Raw genomic sequence first — 12,769 nt, 5'->3', positions numbered from 1 at the left:
GTGCCTTTTATATCATATTCTACCCCTATATGTATGCAAATATACCTTGATGTGTGGTCGTATAATATTACAGATTGGTCCTATTTTCTAATTAAATGTCTTTCAAATGAATACCTACTGATTGGTAAGAGACTCAAAAAGACCATAAAATTGCAAACGAAACCCAAAGAGACACAAAATAACTACAAATCAGGAAAGACCAATACAAAGAGACACTAAATGACCACAAAGAGAAAAAAATAAATAAAAAAGAAAAAAAGAAAGAAAAGAAAAAAACCCCACAAAATTATTGTATCTTATGTTGACGGTGGTGGGGCCCTTTGTGAATCTGCACCCAAGAGCTTATTGTCCCATGATCCGCCCATGCAAATATGTGATGATGTATGGTCAAAAAATTACAGGTTGGTCCTTTTTTTCTCAGACATTTTAATTTAGATTATCTAAAAGCCATGGAATTTAAAAATAACATACAAATGAGTCAAAAAAAGTGTGTCTTGTGTCCTATGCTGACGAGGTGGTGGGGCCTTTTGTGACTCTGCACCCAAATGCTTATTGTCCCATGATCCGCCCATGCAAGTATTTGGTGATCTATGGTCAAAAAATTACAGATTGGTCCTTTTCTCTCAGCCATTTTCTCATTCACTTTCATTTAGATCATCTAAAAGCCACTGGATTAAAAACATGACTCCATGTAAAACGAGCCTGGTCTTTGAATACCTCTGAATGCATTATAATAAATACCAATGGAAGCCCTCAGCCTATATAGCCCGGGCCTGAACTATATATTGCATGCATAATTTGCCGCCTCTCTCTCTCTCTCTGTGCTTTATGGTTTATTCTGCCCTCCCTGCTCCTGTCCATCTGCCGCTAAATACCACACAGACACCGCCATAAATACTGAGGCGTTTTCCCCCATCACGTAAATGGGAGCGTTTCTCCAGCAGCGGCTGTGAGGTTGATGTGGAGGCGGAGGGCTGCTGTCCTCCGCGCTGCTGCTGCTGCTGCTGATGGGAGGACTGATGATGCTCTCCGGCTCGTGCACAGCCGCTACTGCGCATGTTGCATGACAGGTACCACGCAAGCCTCCATCTTGGGCATCCCGAGCTGAGGCGAAAGGGCAGCAGCAGCCATATACACACACCAAAATAACAACAAAGCGGGCGCGGTGATTTGAAAAAAGAAAAAAAAAAAGAAAAATTGGCAATTTGCCGAGATGTAACTTTTCAACAAATTCAACAAATTGCTTCAGTGGAGAGAGCGGAGGCAAGAATGGGAAAGAAAGACAGCGACTGGTCTGCAAGGCTGTGTTAACGATTACTTGCTCTGTCAGCTTCACTGTTTCCTGAGGAATTGACAGGTGACAAAGCCTAAAGGTGAGTGGGAGCGCGTGGCGCGTTTTCTCATCAACCACTTTCGTGTTATTTATGTCTTTAAACGTGCGCTCGTGTGTGTGTAATCGCATGCTCGCGTTCATATGTGCTGGCATCTTCCTCCTACACCCCCCTCCCCTCCTCCTCCTCAGCCGTCATGGTGGTCGCTGTTTGCAGGCAGGGCAGCTCTCACGCGCTCCTTTGATGCTCGAGCTGAGGGCTCGTGTCTGTTACTTTTACTTTTCTCTTGTTCCAAAGAGAGCCAATGCGACGAGCAGCCACAGGTTGTGAGAGCCCCCGGCATAAACTGGGTGTTTTGTATTGGTTTCCTATTAGTATTTTGATGAACATAGCACGGGCCTAGCATAGCACGTGCGTTAATGCATTTAGCAGTTAACTAAGAGCACCTTATAGACAACTGAAGTGTATCATGTAGTGTAAAAAATATAATATGCATTAGATCACATGGCCTTATTGCATTACAGTGAACGCCAACAGCTTATAAATAATAATCACCAATATTATGGTCTTCTTACATTCATTCTTTTTAATACAGTAGCATTATTATGGTCCAGAACAGCCAGTGTAAATTACATGGGGTTGGATTTTGACCTTGGACCCCTGGGACACACTCTGAGGCTGCTTGAGAGACGTAGTGTATTCATTTGGGGATGTGTTTATGATATAAGTCCATATGAACGCCCTCCTCATGTGGTATTTACAACGATTTTGGAAGCTCGGGGTTTACGAGTTGCGTTGTGTTTTCTGATGTTTTCAGAAATGGCAAAGGCCATGGACTCTGATTTTTCTGCAGATGGCAATTTATTGTATTGTACTTTTTGTTGTAGAGTGTTGGTTGTTGTACTTTAATAATGCGTCTGAGGAAAATGTTGCTACGCCTAACGACCTCATTTTTCCTCTGACACTGTGCCTTTGCATTACCTGCAGTATTTGACCTGTGCGCTGACTTGTTAAATCGTTAGTGGTGGTGGTCTCTAGACTTCAACATTCAAATCCATGTTGCCGTTGTCTGGCAGCGGTGTTGTGTACACGACTTACCATGTCGTAACCACGAGGTTACGAGGTCCATTTGAACGTGCCAACTACTTTATGACCAAGTGTGTGCAATTTAAAATAGGTAGAATAGTAAAAAAACAAACAAAAAACAAAAAGGGGAGACGGACAATTTTTGAATTTGGACCCATATAGGATACTCCAGGAATGAGTCTTAAAAAACGGATATCTATTAGCATTTCAGCACTTAAACGTAAGGCGTTTGGACACTGTACATGAAGGCTGTTTAACTGAAACAGCTTATTTTGACACTGACGGGCTCAAACTGTTATTCTGACTGTCTGATAACATTATTTGTGTAACCAGAAACAGCCTCAAAATGGCTTTGCGCAAAAATAAAAAATGATTTATAAAAAAGAAATAAAAGAAAATGCACAGCAAGTGGACATTTCGTGGACAGAGCAGAAGTGCTTATTGACCTTGGACCCATGGGGTTCACCATGCTTGAGCCACCGCAGCCACTGAGAAAGCCTCTGCAGTTTAACATCGCAAATGTAGTAAAAAAGAGAGCTGCAGACGGTAGAAGTACAGTGTGATTACTAAAATGTGACAGACAGGCTAAAATAGGCATTTTTGGTATCTGACAACATTATGATAAGGACCTTACAGATGTAGACCTTTTCATTTAGGAGTAAGATCTTTTTTGTTGTTTTGTTCATATCTAACTGGGTGAATTTAGACTTAATTTCAACCAAACCAGAGTTATTGAGCCTTGAAACACTGGAAAGACAAACCAAGGAAGCTTTTGTGAGTTTAATTTGTTCCTGTTTACTTTGGATAAAGTGCGTTTCATGGCTATAAAATTACTGTTTACTTTAAAAGAACTCTGGTGGGTTTGTCTGGTTAAACAAAAAGGATCTTACTGTTAAACAAAAAGGTCTCTTTCTGGAGGGATCCTTCTCATAATGCTGTCAGACACTTATAATAACAATCTGAATCCGTCAGGTGCAAAAAGAAGCATTTTTTAGTGGGCGTGACTGGATGGTGTAAAGATGCCCCTCAGGAATCTCACTGCAGCAGAGCAGAATTGCCTCTTGACCTTGCACCCATGGGACTCACCATGTTAGGCCGCTTGAGTCACTGTCAGCCACTTTATGACAAAGCCTCTGCAGTTTAACATCGCCTGTAGTAAAACACAGCGAGCGTAATGTTCTTCAGTGGTGGCACAGTTGACTCAGGCAGTGCCAAGGTCAATTTATGGACTCAGTCTCTGCTGAACCCACATTTCTTTGCACAGGAGTCAGTTTTTTGCATGGGTGCCAACAATGGTCTTGTTATTTCTTAAAATGTAGCTATACCAGTTGTTCTCAAACAGTGGGGGGGCACAGAGCCACTGTGGGTGGCTGTGTGGATGACCAGGGGAAGAATATGGAGTGAAACAAATTTGAATAAATCTGACTTATGTAGGGAAAATAACTCAGAGCTTTCTGATTGAAATTGTAGATTTGAGGGCATAATGTCTTTTTCAGCCTCTGATGAGGGACACGATAGACAAAGTTTAAAAACCACTGAGCTAAACACTTATAGCACACACCGCAAAATGCACAAGATTAACAAAATTAAACATGCCACTAAATTTTTCTCCAATCTATAATGAATTAGTCACCCCAAAACCAGAAAACAACTCTTTGATTAAGGAGTTTGTGTTAAAAAGCATTGTGTATTGAAGAGCAGTGGAACTTAATAGACCTTTTTCACAGCAGGCGTTTTTACATGTCAGAGTAGGAAGAGCACAGGTTTATTCAGTGACATTAACGATAACTGCATCCCATTTAGGAGAGGTCCTGGTATTGTCCATGCTGTCTCACTTAATGGAGCTGACTTATTGTTAATGTTATCAATTTCACCTGTGCTTTTCCTGCTATGACAAAGTGTCTCCTGTGAAAAAGGTTTATTGTAATGAACTTATCTTTTAGTATCGTATAAATTAAAATCGTGTAGGTCATCAGTTTTTTATCAACAGTTTGTCATAACTGCATGAAGTCTGTAATACACTGATAAATCCTCGGGTCACAACTTGATCCACAACGAAAGCTAAGAGCTATTTCTTTTCACAGCTTATCAAAAGTGTCAAATCTAAGGTCACAACATTGCCCTTAACGGGGATGTAATCCAAGGCAAATCTTTAGGGTAGTGAGATAATTACACATAAAGGGTAGTGGCTTAACAATAAGACAAAACAGTTCTGATGCCCAAAAATATGTGTATTATATTTATTTTTTCTACTTTCAAATATGTTTTCTCATGATTTACTCGGACTCAAAAGACCTTTTCCACCGCAGACATTTAGACTTGGCATATAAGCACAAGACACAGTTGCATTTACAGGGTCCCTACAGCTTAAGGCAAGTTAGATTTAAGAAATTTGAAGACATTTTTGGACTCGGAATGAAATTTAAGACAAAAACATAAAACATAAACGGAATTAATAACTTAGGGACAGTTTTTTTGTCTTTCAGTGGAGACGTGGGGAGGACAGAAATACCTGTGTGTGCTTCTCACTCTGCCTAGATCTACATTGTGCCGAAAATATACTAAACCTCGTGTGCAGTGCTTTGTACAGCTTTCAGCCATGCTGTGAAATTTTGGTTTAATAGCCAGTTTTTGTTTTAATTTGCATTTCCCCATGTCGTCCAGGGAACAGTGACAGCCAGCAAACAGACTATGAATTCTCTGCTCAGAGCATGAAGTGGTTACATTGATGTGAGAGATATTTAGGAAATATTTATATATTTAATCATATATTTAATATTTAAATATTTATTTAAAAAAAGATGTTGCCAGTTATTTTGAGATTTCACAATATGAGTGAGAGTCAGAAAAAAAGATTAATAAAATCGGACTTCCCGTATCTGAGCATATCTAAGACATTTAAAGGACTTTTTTACAATTTTTGAATACCAATTAAGGTCTTATTTTTAGAAAAATGAATTCAGTGCCCTTTTAAGACTTTTTTAAGGAAAGTGGGAACTCTGATTGTGTGTCCCAGTGAGCTTCCAGTAAGCCAGCATACACAATAGAAGAGATTACTCTAAGTGGAAATGAGCTATTTGTAATGTTATTAACCCTTTAAAAACCTGATTTCTTTAAAAAAAAATATGGGGAGAAGGCAACGCACAGATGTTGACGTTACCAAAAAATTAGCAAAAAATTGTAAATTAGTAAAAACGTTACTAGAAATTCAATGGAAAATAAGAAAAACAAACCAAACAAACAAACAAAAAAAAGTTAAAAAACCAAAACCAAAAACAATCGTGAAAGTTACTTCAAAAACTAAAAAAAATAATTATTTCTGTGACATGATTTTAAATATAGAATTATTAGAATGATAAAAGAAAATTTTGTTATTTAATCATTTTCATAGTAATTATCTAATAATCTTCTCCGTTTTAACAAATATGAGAAAATAAAAGCTAGAAAATTGCAATTTGAGGGGCATTTTTTCATGTTTTCGAAAGAAATCAAACCAATTTGCGCAGGTTTCAAACAGCTTGTGAAAAGCGTCTAAACGCAGCTCAAGAAAACTGATATCGACCGAGGTTTCAAGGAGTTGAATACACTCGTGCTTTTAACATGTCAAAATGTCTGCTGTGAAAAAGGTACAATTAAAAAAATCCCTGAAAGGAGGAACACTGATAAAACTGCCCAACATCCTAGAGACACACATATAACCTGTGACAGAGGGTTGGACTGGGACATTGCCATAATGTGCTGTGTGCTCATGCCAGCGGTCATATTTTGAGTTGTCATGCAGAGAAATGCTAGAAGGTCGATGAGACATAGGAATCGTAGGTCACATAAGACGCCGTTTCCAAGAGTGTGTGGTCCGTTGCCAAGTTAAACATCCCCCGCCACTCCAGCTGCTGCCACTCGATATGTGTGGGTCAGTGTTGACGTATGTCGGCCACTCTCTCCTCAGTCCGACCCCACATTTTGCAGGAAGCTTCCAAATCAATAAAAAAAACGATGTGTAGTTAGCTTGGATTGAGGCAAGGTGTTTTGCATGGACACAAAAAGCGCTGAATGGAGCGGTGGAAACGATTTCCACTAGAGAAGATGATGATCAATGTGCAGGCGAGGAACAGTCGGGGAGTTACTGGGCCATGGCGGACAGAAAGTGAGGGAGAGTGTCTCTGTCTAGACAATAAAGTGCTTCAGTTAATATACAGTCTTGCCAGCAGGGTGGGGTGGGGGGTGAGACTGAGACGGTTGGCTTAGCTGTTTGTCTCAGCGTCCCTTTGCAATGAAAGGGCACCGGTTTCCTAGAATGGGAATGAATAACACAGGTACTATACGCCTGCGAGCTGATTAATGGCCCCTATCAAGAAATGCAAAAGCGCTCTCCCTGTGCATAGAAGTGTGCATTTGTATATGTATAGTTCTGTTACTGGTTGACCTGGATTTGCATTATCTAACAAACAGATTTATAGCGAACACCCAAACTACATTATCTCCCACATTTAGTATTTGTTGTGTGAGAAAGGATTGAATTATATCACGGCAGCTATCATAGATCAAACCTAATTATACAGCTTTTAAAGATCGAGGTAAACAACTGTGGCGATGGGAAAGAAATGGCATAATTTACCCTTTTTATTCCTAGACTGAAGTAGAGGATATTTCAGGGTCACATTCACCTGACGAGTCCTGAATGACCATCGTTATTCACGTGCATTACTCAACTAATTGGATTTGTGCTTGAACTTGTACTACCTGATTAAACCATGTTAGATTGAGTCATTCACTTTGCGCACATTTACTGTATGTGATGGGAAAGACAAAACACACATCATTCAGAAAATAGATAGTTTGTGATATTTGAAGTGGGGCTGAATGAGGTAGTCAGTGTTTTAAATACAGTACACTTGGTCGGTGTAATTCAAGTTTGCAGAGGCCGATGAGCGTGCACCCCACAGGGGTTGATATCAAAACATATGATGATATCAAAACATATTTTAGCCACTTTAAATAAGGCCTACCTAAAAAATCAATGTCTGTCTAAGTGGACGCTTTATTTGGAGTGTTTTCACCACTTTACCTCGCTGTCACACAGCTTTTCTTTGGCACTACATTAGTCATCTGTCGCTGGTCAGCTGTTTGGATCAGAAAGTGCTGTTAACGGCTGTTATGCGATCCGACTGAAGTGAAACTAAATGTTGAAAATAAACCCCTCTAAACAGCATGGTAAAGCTGTGATGTGCCCCGTCTGTTTCTGCAAACTGCAAACGCCACTCATGTTTGTAATACACTGACTATGCATAAGTATCTCATACAGCCCCACTTAAAAAATCCCAAACTATCCCCTTAAGATACCAGGATCCCCGCAGATCCTTAAAAAGTCTGAAAAGGTCTTGAATTATTCATGTAAAAGATAAGGCCTTAATTGGTCTTTAAATGTCTGAAATTAATTTTTCATAAGTCCTAAAGTGCTAAGACATAAAAGGTACAATTTAATTTTCTTCTTCCTTCTTTTCTGACATTGCATCATTAAATCAAAAAATAAAAGGTAATTGAAAAAAAAATAAAAATTCACACAATACCATTTGCATGGCCGTCACCCAAAAGTCATGTTTTATATTAAAGTAAATATTTGGGCAAAAATTCTCTCTAACCCTTAATAATTGGTGTCAGATCTTTTTTTTCTCCCCAATTTTGGTTATAGTGAGATCAGTCTTCACTCTGAGTGGCACTGAAAAAGTCTGAAAAAGTCTTATATACCACTTGCTGTAAGCTGTAGGAACGCTGGATACCCCCGAGGCTCCATACTCGAGTGAGAGCGAAGCCCAGGCAGCCCTGTCTTCTGTCACATGTGCAAATGAATGCAGAGATTTGTCGAATGTGACGAGAATACGATTCAGTGTGGGTTATTAAATTGCGCACCATTAAGCTTGAGCCATTTAAATTCTGTGTCCCCCTTCTCATTATTTTAACAGTTTGTTTTTTGCCTCCACAGGCTCAACCCACAGCAGAATGGGCATTAAGAAGCTCGCCATCTTTCTCCTCATCCTCTCTCTTTGTCTAGAGGGAGCATCTGCCAAAGAAAAAGGGACAAAAAAGGGAAAGAAGAAAGGGAAGCAGGTTTACTGTCCATCGTAAGTACGAGGCCAACAACACCATGGGCTGTCATACAGTGCAAATGACAACAAAATGTGCTTCATGTAGCCACAAAAGACATCAAACAGATGTTGTCATCGGCTGGGTAGCACCCCGCTGACCAATAAACTGACCTTTATGTCTGACATTGGTGAAGTTCCCCCTTTATGTACTTTTGAGGTGCACCAATATTGGCAGTTAAAGGGTAACTTTGGTATTTTTCAACCTGGACACTTTTCCTGTGTGTTTGTGTCTAAGTCATTAATAGAGACAACAATTTGTGAAATTGGTCCAGTTTGAATGAGAGCGCCGCCAGCAGCCGTGAAACAGGCTGAAATGTATCCTTACAGGGCATTTTTTATCTATTTACATTCCTTAAACATGCTTCATTTTCCCACCGACAGACTCAGATTGTTATTATAAGTGTCAGACAGCATTATGGAAAGGACCTTACAGAGATAGACCTTTTTGTTAAAGAGGTAAGTTCCTTTTTGTTAACCAGAAACAGCCCCCAAATTACCATTCAAACCCACCAGACCTAATTTAAACAGTTATGTTATTATTGTAAAGCACACTTTATTCAATGTCCACAGAAACAAAATAAATTCACAGAAACCGTCTCTGTTCGTTTTTACACTGTTTCAACAACCACCAGCACTGGTTTGGTTGAAATAAACCCCCAGTTCACCCATTACATTTGAAAATATGCTGACTCTATGCAAGCTAACACTACAGCTTATTTATAAATGTAGTCTGGTGGGTTTACTGGTGACAATGTCGGGGCTGATTCTGGTTAAACAGAGAGGATCTTACTTTTTAACATAAATGTCTATCTCTGTAGGGTCCTCTGCATAATGTTGTCAGACACTTAAAACAGTAATCTGAGCCTGTCAGTGGCAAAAACAAACACTTTTAGTGGACGTACATTGATGGTGCACAAATGCCCCTCACAGCCTGTTTCGCTGCAGCCGGTTGCGGCACACTCTCTCAGTTGTGTACCAGTTTAAAAAAAAATAATCGTGTTCATGAGTCACTTACGTAGAAAACATGGGAAACTAATGTTCAGTTGTAAAAAGTAACAGTTACTCTTTAAGCATTCAGTGAAAGCATAACTGTCTATCTTACACCTGATGGATCTTATTTGCAGTCTTTATCCACTACTCATGTCTGAACAAAGCTCATCAGCTGCTTCACTGCACAGATTTTACAGTCTGATATGACAGAGTAACGCAGTAAACTGGGAACAATGGGCGTCGCAGGAATCAGCACCAAATGGCGTTGATCAGGACAGCAAACTTTTGTCATTTTTATTCTTTTAAATGCGTGTGACACTTTGCACCATTCTGTGCCCCCTTTGCTAAATTTTGAGGATTTTGCAGGTCTGCAGCAGTTTGTGACTCATGAGGTGAATAAGTGATGTGTGCATCCATTCAGAGCTGATCAGATCAGATCAGATTGATAGATGAGAGGAGCAGCTGCCGAGTGAATGCAAACTCTGACCCAGCTGAAGGAACCGTTAGGATTCAGCGCCTGACGTTTCTGTTCTCCATCCGTGCACAGAGTACGCTCTGTGCTTTGAGAGTGCGGTGCAATGCATAACTGAACAGTGTATATATTCCAATAACATTCCCAATGAACGGTCCAGCACTGTTTTTGTCAGTGGAGTCTGGCTTTGAAGAGAGCAAAAGTTTCACTTTCAGTTCAGTTCCCTATCGACCTGTTTGGGAAGTACTGAGCATACAACTGGGTAAATGAAAGTTGAATTATTACTGCAGGACTTGTGTGAGACTTTGTAAACAGGTGTTTTGATATAGTTTTATTCATTTATTATTATTATTATATATATATATATATATATATATATATATATGAAGGAACAATAGACAACTTTGATTCATCGAGAATTTTCTCAGAATTTTGTTCACAGGAGGCATGTCAGAAAAACTCACTGTGTCAGTGACTGAGATTAAAATAGTCATTTAGGGGATGAAGTATTCCTTTAAATAAGGTTGTCAGGTAGCCCAAAAATGTAGATTTTGTACATGTCTAATGACAGATTGAACATTACTATGTCCTAATATGCCTTTTGGACTGTCCGTGGTCTCTCTGTGCCGGGCTGCACCCCCGTCTTCCTTAAATGGTAACAAATGGCTCGACAATGAAAGTTCTTGAAATGAGAAGCCGTTTGATGTAGTCCCAGTATTGGCAAGTGTAAGCTGTATGACATATTTCGAGTTTAGTGCTGCGGAGGCCTTTGTGGATCAAGGGAACCACTTGGTTCCAGTTTAGCAGTTGTGCTTGAGGTTGTCAGAAGGGTCTGTTAAAAGAGAGAAAAAAGAGGTTTAGTGGATGGGAATTATGTGTTTCGCTTTGATCAGAGGAACCGCAGAACATACACACATTGCGCAGCATTCCTGTGGAGCACTTTAACTCATCCTCAGTGCATGATAAGGTTTACATAATGATATGTAAAGTGCTTTGAGAGGGGGAAATTCTTTGGCAGGAGAATCATTGCCACCCACAAGGAGGCTTTCTTCTCCTCCTTTCTCTCCTGCCAGATCCTGTTCTCCCCTTTCCCTCATTGTTTTTTCATCCGTCAACCTCAGTCAACAAATGATGTTTTGCTGAAAGTCACCACTTTATGTTATTCTGGTAATTGTTAGTAGACAGCTGTTTTTAGCTGTTTTGCAGAATTGTTCAAAGGGAAACTTTCACTTTGGTTTCAATAAAATGTAAAATACACAGAAAAAATGCGGATTGTCTTGACAGGTCATTTATACTCTTTGCCAAACACATGAGTCAATTATTTAAAGCATTTTTCACAAAGAAAATAAAAACTGTTCTAGAAAATGTTACTTAGTTGTATGCCTTTAGAATATATTTCAGAGGGTCGGAGTAACTGTTACCCAAATTTTAGGCTTGTATTCATTAATACTTTCCCCAGACAAACCAAAAACAGGGTCCTTAAACTCTTGTGTTTCCTGCTAATTAGCAAACGTTATCCTGAACGCTGCAAGCCAATCAAATTTTGTGCAGCTGCAAAATGTGCTCGGACATCCTGCTTGTTGACCTCCACAGAAAAGCATTAGAAATTTAGGTTTTCCCGCATTTTTATTTAAATTTATGAAGTTATAAAATAAAAATGGTTCATCGATGTTCGTGAGGTATTCTGAGAGGATAGAGAACGTAGTATATTTTCTTGTGTTCTCACATAAACAGAACAAAATATGTCCTTTGGATTAAGCAGCTCAACGTAAAGAAGATAAAGGATGTCTACATTTATTTATTAAGGTAAAGCAACATAGTGTTAGCAAAATTTGCTGCAAAGTGACAATATAACCTCATACATTATGTCAGCAAAATCCTGTGTAACGTCACCTTGCAGCAAAATTGGCTAGATAACGTTAGCTTAAGTTTGCTAATAGCCGCTAACATTATGGCCAACTTCAATTTTGTCATCTGTTCAACTTTGTCTTGGTATTTTGGTTCTTTGACAGTCAGATTTCAGTGTTGACTGTAGCAGAAGGTTGTAGTTTAAACCCACCCGGCTGAAAACTATCAACGTTAGCTTAGCTGTCACATTACAAAGAAAGCAAAGGCTGGCTAACGCTAACACCGCGGTATAGTGAAGACCCTTTTGATGGTTTCTGTGTGAAATAAGGAGCTTTTTGTCCCCAAACGTTCTGTAAGGCATCTTTGATTATGTCTTTGACACCGACAGCCTCCACTGTTAATTGAGGCAGCGAGTGAGCTAAGGCGGTGGGGGTGAGCGATAGGTCAATTGTCCTAGAAGGCTGAAAAAATGTCCCCTATCTGCCTGAAGGTCAACACATCGTCCAAGTGTTAAAAGCTAATTTAATCCCTAACAGGTAAATCTCTCAGGTTATAGTTTAATCAGAGAGTATACGGAGCAGAAGTGGGTGTGCTCGGCATCTGCACTGTTCATCTGTCAGGAATTTGACCTGCTAATGTAATCGTGTTTGACCCTCCGTCTCCGTCTTTTTGTTTGCAGACAGCTGTCATCTGAGGATCTGGCCCGAGTCCCTGCAAATTCAACCAGTAACATCTTGAACAGGTTACTGATCACCTATGATCCCAGAATAAGGCCCAACTTCAAAGGCAAGTCTCTTTTCCTCTTCATCTGTCTCTGTCTATTCTTGATTTACATTTCTGTGGCAGCGCTGTCATACTAATTAAATTAATGAGTGTACGATGAATATTTACCTCCATAT

The 12,769-nt window shown here is 39.6% G+C and overlaps 1 protein-coding gene across 1 annotated transcript in view; it reads left to right on the top strand.

Moving 5' to 3' along the window:
- Nucleotides 1-951: 951 nt before the first annotated feature.
- Nucleotides 952-12,769, top strand: part of glrbb (glycine receptor, beta b) — a 41,867-nt gene continuing 30,049 nt past the window's right edge. Inside the window, exons 1-3 of the mRNA XM_042493316.2 lie at nt 952-1,373; nt 8,398-8,536; nt 12,550-12,656. Coding sequence (XP_042349250.1) covers nt 8,415-8,536; nt 12,550-12,656 — 229 coding nt within the window. The 5' untranslated portion in view covers nt 952-1,373; nt 8,398-8,414. The remainder of the gene's footprint in view (nt 1,374-8,397; nt 8,537-12,549; nt 12,657-12,769) is intronic.

The sequence above is a fragment of the Plectropomus leopardus genome, chromosome 8 (genome assembly GCF_026936395.1).
Source record: "Plectropomus leopardus strain MGB_pleo_1.0 chromosome 8, ASM2693639v1, whole genome shotgun sequence".
In the NCBI taxonomy this organism is placed as follows: Eukaryota; Metazoa; Chordata; class Actinopteri; order Perciformes; family Serranidae; genus Plectropomus; species Plectropomus leopardus.
The sequence above is the reverse complement of the archived record's forward strand: the minus strand, read 5'-3'. Positions and strand labels throughout refer to the sequence as shown.